This window comes from Micropterus salmoides, unplaced genomic scaffold (genome assembly GCF_014851395.1).
Source record: "Micropterus salmoides isolate LMB-PRFRI ecotype aquatic unplaced genomic scaffold, ASM1485139v1 Ms_hic_scaffold_20, whole genome shotgun sequence".
Lineage (NCBI taxonomy): Eukaryota > Metazoa > Chordata > Actinopteri > Centrarchiformes > Centrarchidae > Micropterus > Micropterus salmoides.
In genome coordinates this window covers 8,186,452-8,203,377 of record NW_024041151.1, presented here as the reverse complement: position 1 = coordinate 8,203,377, position 16,926 = coordinate 8,186,452, and the positions used below count along the sequence as shown (strand labels likewise).

Sequence of the window (16,926 nt, the reverse complement as noted above, 5' to 3'; positions counted from 1 at the left end):
GAAGCCAGAGCACCCGGACACGGGGAGAACATGCAAACTCCACACAGAAAGGCCAGGGCATCCGGGGTTTGAACCCACGACCTTCTTGCTGTGACAGTGCTAATCCCAGTTATGAAAATAAGATGTTCTATAAAATGTTTTAGGCTTGAAGCCACTGATTATTGGATAACACATTAAGGCAGCACATTAAGGCAGTGTTGCATTTTATTAAAGCCATACATTCTCTCCCACTCTCTTCTTTCTCTTTCTTTAAACACACTAACACACACACTGTCTCCTTTTTGCTCTCTGTTCGTGCTGGTAGTTGGCAAACAGTATTAGTAGGAGATTAGTGTTTGGTGGCTCACACCTATTTGGAGGTTTGAAATCGGAGGTCACACCAGCCATTGTGACAGTGGGTATTTCAATTCAATATGGTTCATGTATGAAGAGCAACTGAAATAGCAGACACAAAAGGAACACAAATAAGTACACTTGCATTAAAAGCTGGCAAAGTGTAGAAAGTGGCAGTGTTATGGTTAATGAAAATGCAAGGTAATTTATATCCATTATAACTCCATTTCAAAATGAAGCAAACATGTTTGGTGTGAATGTGAATGTATCAACACAAATGATCAGACCGGTTGACCAAAATCTGCCTACAGCCAGGGTTTAGTGCAGCCAGGGTTTAGCTTACTATTGTAACAGGTACCCTACCTGATATAGGTTAGTATAGATTCAAGCAGCTAGTAGCATTGATGTCGATCCCCTCTCAGCTAAAGAGTCTGTCACCTTTCAGCACCATTACAACAACCCATTTTAATGATGTTGAAACGTGACAACCCTGTTAGGCGAGTGACATGAACCGGCAGTTGTGAAACCCGTCTTGCGCAAATAACAATGACCCATATTAACACAGGGCTTATCTTAGGATATGAGATTAAACTTGTGCCCAGTATCCCATGCACACAAGGGGTTTGTGTTTTAAAGAGGTGTAACAATTACTTCCTATAAAGCGCAACAGAGACAGGTGGTTCAGGTTCAAGAGGCCAGAACAGCCTGTTTATCATTTGTGGACAATGGTGAAGCTATTGGTGATGGCCTGTTGCTGGGTGAGCAGTTGTTAAGTGTATATTCTTGACAGCAGTGTTCTATTCAAAAGCTCATTAACAAGGACGGTACCCAAGAAACTGTCATCAATTTCTTCACCAATTGTGTCTGTATGTGACACTCATTACAGCTTTTTGTATTGTGAGATCCATTAGCATTCCTTGTTTTTGTAATCTTGTGATCCAGGCATGGGTTGTTGCATCACTGGACGAACAGTACTTGTTTATGATCTTGAGTCTAAGCCGGAAGGTAGGAAAGAAAGGTCCATGTCATCTGAAAATTTGATGACATGGGGGTTGGGATACACACTCTCCTGGTTGCTTCTGTACAGAACAAAAAGCAGCAGAGAGAGAGGACACATGCCAGTGTGGGGACCAGTGCTTCAGTAAGGTTTGTTAGAGTACTTTCCATTTACCCTGATTATCTGTGATCGTTGTGTCAAGAAGTCGGTTAATCATAGGATTAGCGGTTGTTTGAGATGGAAACAGGACAGCAGTTGTATGCCAGGATATGAGGTTGCAGTGTGCTGAAAGTGGGTGAAATTTGGCAAACATCAGCCTGCCTGCTTCCGCCTCTCCAAATCACTACAAGTGTGCTGGTCGTTAGTCCAGTCAGCTCCCCTCCTTCCCCCTCATTTCTTTTAGATTTTCACTAAAAGCAATGAATTCATTGAACTGACACAAGAGATCACACTTACTCATTGCTTTTAATTTTGCATATGAAGAGATGGAGTGTTAGCTTTACTTGAGGAAATGAATGCATTTGTGAAGTCCCTTACAGGTTGCATCACAGCAGATGCAGTATTAGCAGACCGTGTCTGCATTTCCAGGACAGAAGTTTGTTTGTGTTTAAGACAGACAGAGAGGCAGAGAGAGAGAGAGAGAGAGAAAGAAAGGAAGGAAGGATGAAAAAAGAAAGAGAGAGAAAGAAGGAAGGAAGGAAAGAAGGAAAGAAAGAGGTGTTAATAGAGCCATCACTCAGCCCTTTGGCAGTGATATCTTGTTTTCCTCTCAGACTTGGCTAGATGTATCGGTGCCCCTTGTGTGTTATTGCCGGGCTGAAGCATTGGTTGTAGATCACTGTGAAAACTGTGAAGCACAGGGCACAGTGGTCTCCTGAATGACAGCAGCGAACCCTATTAAGGAGAGATATTGGACATCGGCGTGTCCTGGGAACATGCAGATGAACCAACAACATCCCTGCACTGGCCACAAGATGCAAATGAGTAGAGAATGTTAGAACTGCAAACAGAAACCCCACAGCACCATCAGCACCATCACATTCTGCCTCACACTTTGTTTGAGCCACATCTCCCATGATAACAGTTTTCTTATTGCCATATGTGTACTTGCTACAAGGTGTTGTGCCAGAGGGGCATCCTATAGTCCTTGCTTAGTGTTGCACTTCGTGATCTATATTCAGCCATTTCAAGAGCAAAGATAATGTTATGCTGTTCCCAGAGACAGTTAAGTGCTTGTGTTTCCCCCTGGAGTCACATGTCCCACTACCAGCCTCCGGATAAATCGCACCGGAGTATCTTTTCTTTTGTCTCGCCTAATCAGTCTGCAGCAATATTTTCCACCTGCTAAATAAAAAATAAAAAATACGAAAAGTGAATGGACAACTAACTTAAATAAAAAATAAACCCAGTCATTCTTGACTAAACCTCACTGCTGTTGATATTTATATTTGAGGTATTAGTTTCAGTGGCATTAAACTGTCATGTTGGTAAGCATTTGTATAATACCTGATCTATTAACAAATGAGTCATTACTTGGAGGGATATGGCTTTGTTTGACGGCTATGTGTTTGTGTATTCATGTTCCCATCTATCATCGTTTGGATGCGTACTCACGTCTATGTTTTGCATCTATCCAGACACAAACACACCATGTCAATGCTCCGTGTGCAAAACAAATTGGAGCACTCTGTACAAGAAAAGCTTGCCAGGGGCTAGTCATTTTGAAATTAAAAGCATGTCTCTTTGTTCAGCCTTAGTTCCAGGAATAACGGAGAGAATGTGAATGTGTCGCACGGAAGGAAGAGGAACACTGTGTGATTCCCTGGCTGTGAAAATCACAGCACTTGCTCAGTCTTTTATCTATCCCCCTCAATCAGGAGACATCCGGCAGGAAAGGTAGGAGGATTAGATTAGCTAGAGAGGGAGAGAGAAAGAGAGAGTGGGTTCTCTAATCCTGATGGGGTTTTCAGAGGTGCACCCATCACTGTGGAGAAACATGCAGTGTGCGTCGGGGAGTTGGGATCGGGAGGGGTGGATGCGGGACGGTTTGCCTCACTAAACCCTTCACACTTGCATGAAAGAGGTTCCAGCAAACTAGAGGATTAGCCAAAGTGTAATTACACTTGCAGGGCCTCAGAAGTAGCAAAACGTGCGCTGACTGGAACACACCTCAGACGGGCAGGGAGGAAGGGAGTAATGCCTGTTAATACGTTGCCGTTGTAGTTGTCGGTGAATTCTTCAACTGAATTAACAGTCTTTAGTGAACACCAACATCTGAGAGATCAAAGACGTCTTTATGGGACTACTGTAGATCTGCCTGAACGACATTTAGGATGTCTCCGTCTTCTTCAATTTCAATGAGATGTTTATTTCCATAATTTATACAACTTTTTTATTTCAGGGAAAGGAGCTGTGGATTTAGTTTGTGGACATATTTAACAACTGATTAAACACAGTTGTTGTCAAAAAGTACTAATTTCTATAGTAGGATTGCATTGCGATAAAAACTGTGACATGTTTCAGGTCCTGTCCCACAGCCCAACCAGTTCACCCAAGAGTCAGACCTTGGAAACTCCGATAAAATCACGATTTTTTACATACATTGAGAAGAAAAACAAAACATATATTAAGGCAACAAAATATTAACAAACAACAGTAATGACATGTATTATTAAACACTAAACAAGGATGGCACTCTTTTAGGTTCGCAAAATAAAGTGTAGCTTAGTTTTCTGCAAAATACCCTTGAGCATTGTCTGCATGTGCCTGTATACTTAAAATATCAAACACTGTCAGTTGAGAGGATTTCGTCTACAGTGGTCTTCCTGTAAATTATTATATTGTACTGCTGTGGTGGAGAATGGACTGTGGGGATGTTGTGTTATTTCTTACATTGTGCACCATAGTGATTTTTTGAGGGGTTTGCAAGTGGAAGGAAGAGAGTGAGAGATAGTGGAAGCTTGGGAAGACAGAGTAGGCAAGTTTTGAGGTATTTTGTGTGTGTGTGTGTGTGTGTGTTTGTGTGTGTTGGCAGGAAGAAATCTGATGGTTTGAATCAGCCATCTTACTGCTGTCAATTAATAATTAACTTTTCTATTCCATTTTGTTCAGTCAATCTGTTTGTGTCATTTTATTCTCATTTTATTCTTCAGGTCCTCGAGGTGAGGCCCTGCAGCATGGCCAATCTGGGACACTGCCCCTCTTCCTGGAAGAGCCTGTCGATGCTTACATCGTCAAGAGTAACCCCATCAAGCTCCGGTGTCAAGCTCGGCCTGCTCTTCAAATCTTCTTCAAGTGCAACGGTGAATGGGTCCACCAGAGCCAGCACATGTCTCAGGAGCACACAGACCTGGGGACAGGTACAGTAAAAACTTAACACATTAAATAAATACTTACATTCATTTGTATACAGACATACACACTGTACACATACAAGATATACAGACACACAACACACAACTTGCTACTTTAAAAAAAACAATCCCATCAAGCCTTCTTCCTGTCACTTTGAGTTATGAGGATAGCATTCATCTCTGATAGCAAGGACTGAAGTCTTAAAAATTATCTTTGCAAATGGGGCTTTATGACAATACAGTTATGTCCAACCCTGAAAATATATTTGCCTCGCTTCTTTACTGCATACTGTGTGTCACATTTGATCTGAACTGAAATGACAACTGTTAGACCATGAAAGGCACCTACTTGTTCAATTTTAGGATTCGACTTTGAACTCTGAATTGTGCCTTTTACTGATGCAACTTGCTGAAATACAGCTGTTGTTGTTGTTGTTTAAACTTCAAAATATGTTCATTCAAACCACAAAGGAAAATGTCCTTTTGTCTCTAAAGCTCTTGTGTGTTTTTGTTGCATCATCTCACAAAGGGTATTAAATATGAATTCAATTATGTACAGCAAACTGGCAAAAATAAAATCCTGAATTATACTTTCTTTTTTCTCCCTAAATGTACTGTATTGTAATTAGACAAATTCTTAAGTATACGCTGAGAAACGTTACTTGTTTTATCTAGTGGGCGAAAAGTTGTGTTCAAAGCATTAGGAAAACTAAGGTGCTAGTATGATTTTTATTTTTTTTTAATAATTTTGTTTTTATTGTGTGGCCCTATCTAGTATCCATGTGAACAGAAAAACCATAAGTAGTAGCTAACTAATAATTAAGGCCTAGGACTGCACTGAACATCACATGAGTACCATCTAATTAGGTTATAACTTACTGAAAGAGACGAGGATGAAGGCAAAATATTTATGAACCTGGCTTGGCTGCTATTAGTACAACAGTGTTGATGCTTCACTTAACATACAGCACCAATCAATATCTCCCCCCAGAGTTAACAATGGTCCTCTATATTTTTTACTGCCTCTAGTCTGGATTCATAGCTCTGCTCCCATCTGACTCCTTATCACCATTCATATCTGTTTCCACTGGAACAGACAAGGAAGAAGAAATAGGGAAGAGAGAGAGAGAGAATGCTATTCTGAGGGCTGCTTCCTGTCTATTAACACTTCAGACTGTTGCTATAGCACCAGTGCTCAAAGCTGAGGTGACAGTGTTACCAACCTTGCAAAGTTTAAATTTAATGAAGGCAGAAAAATCAAGTCATAATGTTAGTGGAGAGGCTGGAAGAAACCGCCTGAATAAATACACGACTTGATCCTCCTGCCAATAATGTAATTGTATGCATTTCCATCTCCCACCAACATTTCTTTAAACCATGATAGAGATCTTTTCCTATCAATGATGTGTAAATAAGAAACTGTTAAATGCTAAAGTTTGCCATATCAAGTGTATTAAAAAGTGTATTATTTAAGAGTGATATATTCACAGTTTGTTTCTGCTGCCCACAAGTGGCAAAAACATTAGTTAATTCAGGTTAGAATATAACCATATCTTAACCATAATGTATTTGGCATAACCACATCCTTTCCATTACGCAGGATGCCCCCAAGAACTGGTTTCCCCTCAACAAATCCTTATGGAGCAATGTCATGAATGTAGTTCTATATGTTTTATACTTTTGTGGCACCCAGTAGCAACAATAGTTTTAAATGACATTTAAGGCATAAACTACCAGGAAGCAGCATTCTATTAAAATATGATATAATATAATATAATATACACCAGTGGTGGAAAGTAACGAAGTACAAATACCTGTTACTAAGTAGTTTTTTTCTGTACTTTACATGAGTATTTTTTGTTGTTGCAACTTTTTACTTTCACTTCACTATATTTCAAAGCCACTCGACTTGTTACTCCATTACATTCTGCACGAGACCTTGTTACATTGGTATTAGTTGCCTATGTAGCGCAGCTGAGTAGAGCAGCACTGAAAAACACATGTAAAGCTGATAAAGCTGACGTGGTGCGAATCAACTTCAGCCAGCTATATTGAATATAACCATATCTTAACCCTAATGTATTTGGCATAACCACATCAGTGACAGTCCAGCGCAGAGCTGGATGGCCCCAACTCACTTTCCTGTTAAAGGTGAACACAAATGTGAATGTTTACAACTTTGATTAGAGGATGAAGAGGGAGACTATCCTTCTAGGCACGTGAAGAGAAAAAAACTCAGGAACAGCAGTCAGGTAAACGTGTTCTCTCCTCTATAAGTCTGATGTAGATCACACTTGGTCTTCACCATCTATCCATCCATCCATCGTCAACCGCTTATCCTGCGTACAGGGTCGCGGGGGGCTGGAGCCAATCCCAGCTGACATCGGGCGAAAGGCGGGGTACACCCTGGACAGGTTGCCAGTCTTGGCCTGCACATCTCAGTAAATAATAAGCATCACAAATTCAGCCCAGTCATTTTATAAAAAGTATTTTATATATAAAAATGTATTGAAGGAAATCTGGAGGAGCCAGTTTGAATGGGCCTCATGCAGCTGATAACATTAATATATAGAAAATATCTATCATTTACAGGGGCTGTGCTAAAGTTTGTCAGTAGAGTAGATGTGGGATCATCAGCCGTCTACAGTCCAGATGTCTTTAGCGGGTCCCACAGACCCAGGTGAAATACAAGTAGCCTTAACCATGACGAGCACAGCCAGAGATGTACAGCCAGCATCAGATCCAAGCAGCTCAGACCCTCATGGAACAGTTGCTGCTCCACCAGATGACCCATCAGATGTCTGTTCAAACCAGCACTGGATTTTTCTAGAAGCGGTTTCTATTCAGGCTTCTTACAGAGGGAGGATTGTAATGAGAGCCTTGTGGTGTCAGGTGTGGCTGTGCAGCAGCTCTTTTTTAGCACTGTGAGTTGCAGGCAGTTTGTGACCGAGTGATAACGTAGCTGGTAGACTTTTGCAATATAAACATCTGAAAACTGAAGCCAAGTTTGCTCTGTGTGGCACTGTGATCTGCACTTTATCAGAGGTGCTGAAGTTAACATGTGGATTTTTGGTGAGATTGTGAATTGAGAAGTGTTTCACTTAGGTTTGGTTTCTGCCTCCTTGTCTCATCTTAACATTTTCAATTTAGACATTTTCACTTAGGGGTGTACTCACTTTTGTTGCCAGCGGTTTAGCCATTTGGCTGTGTGATGTGTTATTTTGAGCGGACAGCAAATGTACACTGTTATATAAGCTATACACTCACTACTTTATATTGTAGCAAAGTTTCATTTCTTCAGTGTTCACATGAAAAGATATAATCAAATATTTACAAAAATGTGAGGAGTGTACTCACTTTTGTGAGATTCTGTATATACATATATATATATATATATATATATATATATATATATATATATATAATATTCATTATTCAAAAGTCTAATTTGGTTGAGTAAAAACAGCTTCAAGAACAAGGAAGTAAATATAAGGCAGTGGCTTACTAGACAAGAGCAAAATATATTCAAAATCCACTAGCTATACCACAGATGTCTTGTCGGATTTTCCGATGTTCAAGAAGTTCAATAAACACACATATAGACATGCAACATTAGTTGTACAGCATAGAAGATGAAGTCACTCAACTAAGCTTGCCGCAGGCAACTCTGCTTGGCATGCTGCTGCTATCGCCATATCAGATGACAGCATAGACCTGCACACCACCAAACTAAAGTCATTTGCGTCAACCCTTCGTGAAGGAGCCAATTTAGCCCACTCAGATCACCAACAGGTGCCTCTTATTACCTAATCACTGAATTACAGGTACAGCCAGACCAACTACCCTGCAGCGTCAGTTGCCTCTTGGGTACACTGTCACAGTGTGGTAGTTGCTCTGTTGGTTTGTCATGTAACTGATCAACTTATCATCAGGCACAAGATGATACAAATTGAACATGATGGTGCAGTTTAGTGCTTCAGTATACAAGAAGATAAAGTACAAAATTGACATAAGTAGTGGCCCTCTGGCATGACATACAAATACCAGAAATTATTACAGCTACTTTATTGGATGATGCCTCAAAATGAAAAAATTGGAGGACAAAATGTCCCAAAAGCAGAGCCAATATCTGCAGATTTTTAAGAACACTAGATATTTTACAGCCCACACTTGGATGTGACTGCACACTCCAACGGCCTCCTCTGAAAGCAGTAAATAGCTTCGTATGATTGATGAACACATCATTTGTGCACCGTAGAGATGTCCTTTCAAGCATGGCATAATTTAAGCCCAAATAAGGGATTCCACATCCCTCTTTTCGATCTAACATTAAATGAGCAGGAGTGTAAAATAATTCCCCTTTAATGCTGACAGTTTTTGTTATCAGACGTTTCTCCATTACATATTTATTTTTTTGCTTTGGTAAATTGTGATGGGTTTTGAAACTAAAATGGAAATATAATAGCCAGTAGCAATATTTGCCATAATTTTATGGCTTTGGGAAACAAGGATGAAGCAAAAGTCTCCAATACTTTTAGTGAAATTGTGTTTAAATTGTGTAAAATATGTGATATGGCTTTTCTAATTGCATTCTATGGGCCTTTTTAAAAATAAAAAAGCATGTTTGGCAAACAGAATACTAAAATCCTATTCTTCATTGCTACAGGTTGGGGGAAAAAAACCTATGTCGCTTTCGGGTTTAGCTGGTCAATACGATGGTTAATGCTTCAGTTTTCAGAAACACAATTTTTTTTTCTCAGACACCAGCATATGACTGGATCACATATATCGCTCCAGTATCCACACATGTATATGCAGTTGACATCCTGCCTGTCTGTCATATGTCTAAGGACATGGCTCTATGCATGGAAAACCGGACATTCATGCTTTCATTCTTTCCCCAGAGGATAAATCCTACTGACTTTGGTGATCCCCTGACTGTTGATCTAACGCCGAATTCAAGGTTTTACTTATCCAGTAACATATCTCTTTCAGAGGAATTGGTGAACCCTAATGACTTGGTGACCCCATCTTAATCTTTTTTGGGGTTTATTTCTGTGCTTTTAATAGACTTTCATATTTATAGTTTTGAGAGAATGTCTCGATAACTACATTGCCATGAAATTTGGTTCAGACATTATTAGTCCTTACAGAGAAAACTCTGGTGATCCCTTAACTTTACATCTATCTTTTTCATTTTATCTTTCACTTTATTTATAATAGCTGTCCTTTGTGCTAATAAGCCAATTTTACCATGCTAACATGCTAAACTAAAATGGTCAACATTGTAAACATGACCTGCTTTCTTCAGCATGTTAAATATACAGTATCGAATTGACTGTAGAATTTACAGTAAATACCTGGGGAAAAAGTTGCCAATAATGTCCTGTAAAAATGCTGATAAATACTATAAAATAAATTACAGTATATTACAGAATATATTTTACAGGTTTTTGCTGTAAATAAATTACAGGAATTTATTGTTATTTTTACAATAAAACAACAATTAATTGTAATCTAATTTCCAACATTATCTTGTATTCTGTTCAAATTACTGATGTGCGGATCGATCCTAAAGTATCGATATTTCTGATACCAACATTTCCTGCTCTAAGATCGATTCTCATATAAAAGGATCGATATCTAAACTCAGTAATTTGGAGTGAGTGTGTGTTTTATCATAAGGATCTTACTGTCACGGTCTAATTATACGCTACTCGGTTGATAGGAGCTACTTTTCCTGCCGCCTGTCAAAGTCATGCTTGCGCTACGGCTCTGTGACGGAGCTTCTTTGAAGTGAGCCGCTGCAGCCCTTTACATTTCCCGCGATTGAATACTGACTATGGCCAGAGAAAGCAGTCAACGTCTGGCTGTATTTTAGCTGTGAAGGTAATAATGACGCTGTGTGTGATGTCTGTGCGAAGACAGTGAAATACTTTGGCAACACTGCAAACTTCGCTAAACATCTGAGATTAAGTCAAAATAATATGATGATTTTATGAAGTGGCAGTTCTGAGCAGGATATTTTCATTATAATTAAAGAATATGACAGTAGTTTGATGTCTTGTCATTATGCAGCTATTATTTTGAATTGGTAAGACCATAGCCTACTCCTTATTTCTCTCATAAATACAGAAACGGGAGAGGGAGGTCACTTAAACTAGAAATAAAATATGTTAAAATTATTGGTATCGGTATCGGCAATACCAGCCTGGGTATTGTCAAGGAAAATAATTCCTTCCCAAAGAATACAGAGTCAAATAGATGTGTTGAATCATTTCTTTATGTAACGTGGCCACGGAGAGAACGCACAGTTACTCTCCCGAACTCAGCATTTCCTCACCTTAAATACACATCAAGTACAAAGCAAACAACAGCCAACAAATGGTAGATGAAGGAAAACAAATGGCAGTGTATTAGCATACCCTCAAAAACTTTTCCTGAGCTAAGAAAGGAAATGCAAATGTAAGTGGCATCAGATGTTTCTCTGTCTCTTGATTGGTCTATGTTAAAACTCTCACCTACATGCCAGCAGACGTTTATCGTAAATCAGCCTTTGACTAGAAACCAATGCTAATTTCTCACAAGTTAGTTACGGTGAAATTCTAAAAATGAGCAACTTATAATGTATTTCTCACAGCATTACTTGGTATTGGTTCGAATAGGAATGAAGTGGTATCGCACATCACTAGTTCAAATTACATAAATTACCTGGCAACAAGAGTTGCCAGTAAACAGCTGTTAAAACATCACAATACAGTATGTTGCTGTTCAATTCTTTTACATTTTATTTTTGTGTTTCACCTAATAAACATTGTATTCTATTATCTTTACCTATTAAATAAAACTAGAACCACAGCTGCAACAAAACATTTATCAAAATTCAAGTTTTTCAACTATATCAGCTGCTTGTATACACATCACACAAAGTAATGAAAGTAACAACCTTTTTATATACAGTCTATGTCCATGATAACAACCTACATGAAAAAAGAAAGAGCAGCCGAAACAGTCCCTTCACTCATGGTTTCAAAACCATCCCAAGAATGACAACTACCAACAAAAAACACTATATTCTAAGCAGACACGTTTAAAAAAACCTAAATCATAATATAACATTTTTTATTTAAAAGAAATTAAAAAAGTTATTAGCAATTGTTAACAAAACTCCCTTTACCGCTATGCATCATGGGAATTCTGAGGGACGGACCTCACCCCAGAATCACTCACTCACCCAGAACTCCTTTCAAACTGCCTTTTGCAACGTAACGTGATTTCAACAGCACTTAACTGTAATATCTATTATCTATAGTTAAAACGCACTTTGCCTGTAATTTTACAATATGTCACTGTGGACAAATGCCGTCAACAACTGTAATTATTTTCTGCCTGTAATGCATTGCAATTTACAGTTAAACTTTGTAAAATGACAGAACAAGAAGTTACTGTACAATTTTACTGTAGAAACTACAGCAATTTGTTACAGTGTGTCAATGTGATGTGTTGGCATTTTGACGTTAGCATGCAGCTCAAACACTGCTATGCCCAAGTACAGCTTCACAGAGGTGCTAACATGACTGTACTCTTAGTCTTGTTTGCTTATTGATTGTACATTACAGTCCCTTTTTAAAGAGGGATAAGACAACTTCTTTAAAAGGTTCTTGGAACATATTCTTCATGATTGGAAAGTAGCATGTCTCTATCTCTCTCTCCTTTTCTTTTATTCACCTTCCCTCCACTGCCTTCAGTCTTTTTTGTTATCTCTTTGTGTCCTCTTACACACAAAAAACTAAAACTACAAAAAAAAATCTAAGCTTGAATGCATCTACCTATATTAATATTGTGTGCTCTGGTTGAAACCCCTAGAAGGATGCCCTGCATGATGATGTGCAGCTTTGCTACTATAAACATGGTTTAGTATTCACAGGTGTAGGATACAGAGGTATTCTCTGCACCTGACCAGGGATTTAGTGAGTGTTTGTGTCACTGACTGTGTCCATATTACTGCTTATGCTGCTGTATGCACAGACAGAGGTGGGCCAACATGCTACATGTTGAGAAAATGAACATCTCGCCTCAGCTGAGACGCTTCTGGCTGCTCACCCACCTTCATCTGTAGAAGGCAGTTGAACAGCTGTATCTCAGTACAAGCTATTATAGTCTGACTCAGGTGGTAGAATGGCCCCTGGGTTCAGCAGCAAGCAGGGGGTTGTAGCTATTAAAGCAGTAAGCTGTGAATTAAATGCAGACAGACTCAACAACACATGCCCTTACATTGTTTGACAAGGGGCTCTGAGGCAGAGGACAGAGACCATGTCTGTCCAGGGGCAGCTAACTCAGCTAGAGAGATATATTTTAGCTTTGTATTGAGTTGTCTTTCTCTGATTCAGTCTTAGCTAAGAAGTGGCTTCCAGGAGACAGAACAGCAAACAAGGAAAAGAAATGAGAAAAAAAGAAGAGAGAAGAAAATATCCATTACAGCTTCTGTGAATAGCTTCAACTGCTGTTGCCATAAGCATGAGAAAGGCTGTCACAGTATACGGTCTATTCCAACTGCATGAACTGTGTTGTGTTTCTCCATCTGTAACACGTGTTGCAGAGTGAAAAGATATTTTTTAATACCATGTAATGGCTAAATATTTAATACCTGCAACTCATCTTCTCTGCGTGCTAATCCTGACTGCTCAACTTTTCATGACAATGAGCAAATGTGAGCTGCATTTGTCTTGTGACTTCTTGAAATTTAACGCTGAAGGAAATGGGAGATCTTTCCAAAAATGTCAAATATACTCAGTTTCCAAACATGTAATTTCTTGAAATTTGTCTAACAGAAGAGATTTACGGGATGCCCTTAATTAGACCTAAAAGAAATAAGTGCACAACTGGGAAATGCACACAATGTTTGACACATAGTGAGTTTAAGCCTTATTATATGTGGCAGTTTAAAAATGTTGTGTTGCACCACAAATACAACCTTGTGCACTTGACAGATGGCTGTTCTGGCCAGACCACATTTATTTAGAGCTGGGTGCCACTGTGCGACACTGTGTAACTTAACTCTTACCCCTTCTCTGAGACAGCAACAAATACAGCAGTGTCAGTTGTTATAAGAATTGTCTTTTCTTGACTTGTGGTTTTGTATTTCCTAATGGAACACTCACCATGAAGCTTAGTAGTTTTTTAAGCTTTCTGCCCAGAGACAGATATCATTCAGTATTCCCGCCAAAGAAACTATTCTTCTTCTACCACAAGGACCACGGGGGGATCATAAAGCAAGACTCTTAGAAAGACATGACCCCACCCCGAGTCTCAACACCCCGGTTCCTAGCCGTTCCGGCCACCACTTCCCAGATAAACCCGCTTATCCCTACCTTCTCGATCCCTCATCCCTCCCCTTTGACCCCTTCATCCTTCCCCCCTCGACCCCCTCATCCCTCTCCCCTCGACCCTCCATCCTTTCCTTCCCGAACCTTCTCTCTAACCAAATAAACTACCTGTCATACCTTAATTGCAATTGTTGTCTTCTCTGTGCAGTGAATAAAACTCATCTGAACCAACCACAGATTTGTGAGCACTGGGGAACCAGAATCTTTTGGCTACAGAAACCAAGTGTTAACCAAGGGAAATAGGGTTGTTCGCTTCCTTGCCAAGAGTTAAATGAAAAGATCAATACCACTCTCATCTCGGTACATTAAATGTGAAGCCGCAGCCAGCTAACTAGAGCTTAGCACAACGACAGGATATTTCTTGGTCGGTTTGCCTGGCAACCAGTAATGACTCCAGAAAGTTACTGATCCTAACAAAGAAATAGTCTATAGAACAGAAAATTGTCATTTTTACACAGATAAAGAAACAAGCTATATCGTGTTAATGAGTGAGCTTTTGAGGTGCTAGTAGGTGGATTTTGTTCACTTGTCTGGCTAGGTGGTTTCCAGTCTTTGTGCTAAGATAAGGTTGTGGTGGCTTGTGGCTTCATACTTTCCATACACACATAAGAGTGGTATATCTTCTCTGCTAACTCTCAGGACAAAAGTAGGGCTGGGCAATATGGCCCAAAATTGAATCAAAAAATGTCATACCATTCGATATCAATAATTATCACGATGTCAAATCATTATTTATTTCAAATAAAAGGCTGATTTTTGCTTTTTAAAGAAATCAGATGGTTAGTTGTGGTTTTAAACTGTTCTTTGTGGTCAGAACATGACAAAAACTTGCCAAACAGTGGATCACTTAACAAATATGAGGAAGAACATTCAAAACAATTAAGATAAAACTTTTTATTAAATATGCTTGAGTAAAATTAAGTAAAATCTTTTTTCAGTAGCTTTTTCTCAACAAAATGCATATCTTAATAGAAAAATTAAGTGCTAATTTGTTCGTGAAGCAAATGAATTCAATCAAACCTTTATTGACAATATACTGAACATTTGTTATATGGTTATTGAGGAAAATTATATTATAATTATCATTATTGATTTATTGCCCAGACCTACACAAAAGCAAATACATTTTTTTTCCAAAATGTCAAACTTTCGCTTTAAATACATAGATTATGTGGCCATTATAAAAAAGCAAACACTCTTGACATTGTGGATTAACAGGAAGAAGCTTTTGATGGTTAAATGAAAACTTTGAAACAGTATGGTAAGAGCTAAAACAGTCAAAGAGACAGAGACATTAAACCCCTCAGCCAGTCTTATTACTGGTCTCATACCTTTTGAACAGCTGTGGCAATCAGAGTGGCATCTTGAGAATAGCTCACTAAAAGCAGAGGAGAGAGTTTCTCCAAGTAGGAAAATTATGGTTGAGTGATGCAGAGTTTGAAGACTGGAATATAATAAGGCACAACAAATCTGCTTGTGATTGTGCAGCATTTAAAGACGAATCGTGGAGATATTGAAAGTGAGAGGGTAAGGTAACGTACTCACGTTTCCTGTGATATTGCTGTACTTAACCTACACACTCCGTTGTACGCCTCAATACAATTTGTACATGAACTCTAGAAATGAATAATAGAAATGGTCATAATTTGTTTAGGCCATTTATATGATTTGATCCATGAAAAAAAATACATTTATAATTCTGCTGTATCACATCTTATCACAGCTAAAAGTGCATTTCAAGAATTCAGATGAAATGCCACTTTTGCCAGAAAATAAGGAGGCCATGCTGTAAGGGAATATTGCCTGCTGGTAATTCAGTGTTTTTTGATGAGAGAGAGAGGAACAGAGAGCAAGAACGAGTGATAATGAGAACAGAGTAAAGTTTTAATTGTGTCAGTGTGTGAGCTGCTTGTGTCCAGTGCATCCACAGAATGTCACATAAAGTGGCAATACCAATCAACCAGTTTGATGTGTGCAATAGCCCGTGTGGTCTGCAGGAACCTGGTGTTGTTTGCACATGATTTAATCAATGTAAACACAGTGGATCACTGTGCACAATGGCTCTGCCCCATTCGCTAGGATTCAGATTTATGACAAATGTCCTACCACTTTCAGATGGTTGTAGGGATTTCATTATTGTAATTGAAAAGGAAGGCTGTCATATTTTCAATGTAATACACCTGTAGATGACAGATACTGGTACATGTTACCAATTAATTTTTAACTTCCTGCAGAGTGTTATTCTGAAATCACATCTATTGCTTGCCGGTGTTTAATTAAAACTGTTTATTTACATTATTTGCGTTATCCCTGGATTTGTACCACACTTCCTCTGTAGGATTTAGCATGTTGTCAGAATCACCAAATTACCAGCTGAGTGATGTGTAGCAAAAACGAACACGGTTTTTGGATATTTATTGTTCACCAAAATACATGTAATTTTTTTTTTTTGCTTCTTCATTTGAATGAAGCCACTGTCTATCAGTTCCACTCCTTGCACCTTTTGTGTGCAGTTGGTGGGCTAGCAAAAAGCATGCATTACCAAATATCGTACCCTAATATTGACACAACATCAGAACAGTATGGTAAGACAAAACAGTCGCACATTCTTTCCCATAACTGTCTCTTGCTTGGCATCCTCTACACCTCCACTCAGTCAAGACGTAATACTGCTACAGCTATAGTCCAAGTCAACCACCTACAAGAGAGAGAAGTCCAGAACAACACAATAGAAAAACTTCTTGAGAGCAGACTCTACAGACTAAGTACAACAGCACCTGTCTGATTTTTATTTTTTTTTTAATTGCCATCTCTAAAATATAAAGTTTTAATTATGACTCTGACCTTGTATTATATC

The 16,926-nt window shown here is 38.9% G+C and overlaps 1 protein-coding gene across 1 annotated transcript in view; it reads left to right on the top strand.

Moving 5' to 3' along the window:
- Nucleotides 1–16,926, top strand: part of LOC119914541 (netrin receptor UNC5D-like) — a 182,759-nt gene that overhangs the window by 107,324 nt on the left and 58,509 nt on the right. Inside the window, exon 2 of the mRNA XM_038733895.1 lies at nucleotides 4,483–4,689. Within this exon, the coding sequence (XP_038589823.1) occupies nucleotides 4,483–4,689 (207 nt within the window). The remainder of the gene's footprint in view (nucleotides 1–4,482; nucleotides 4,690–16,926) is intronic.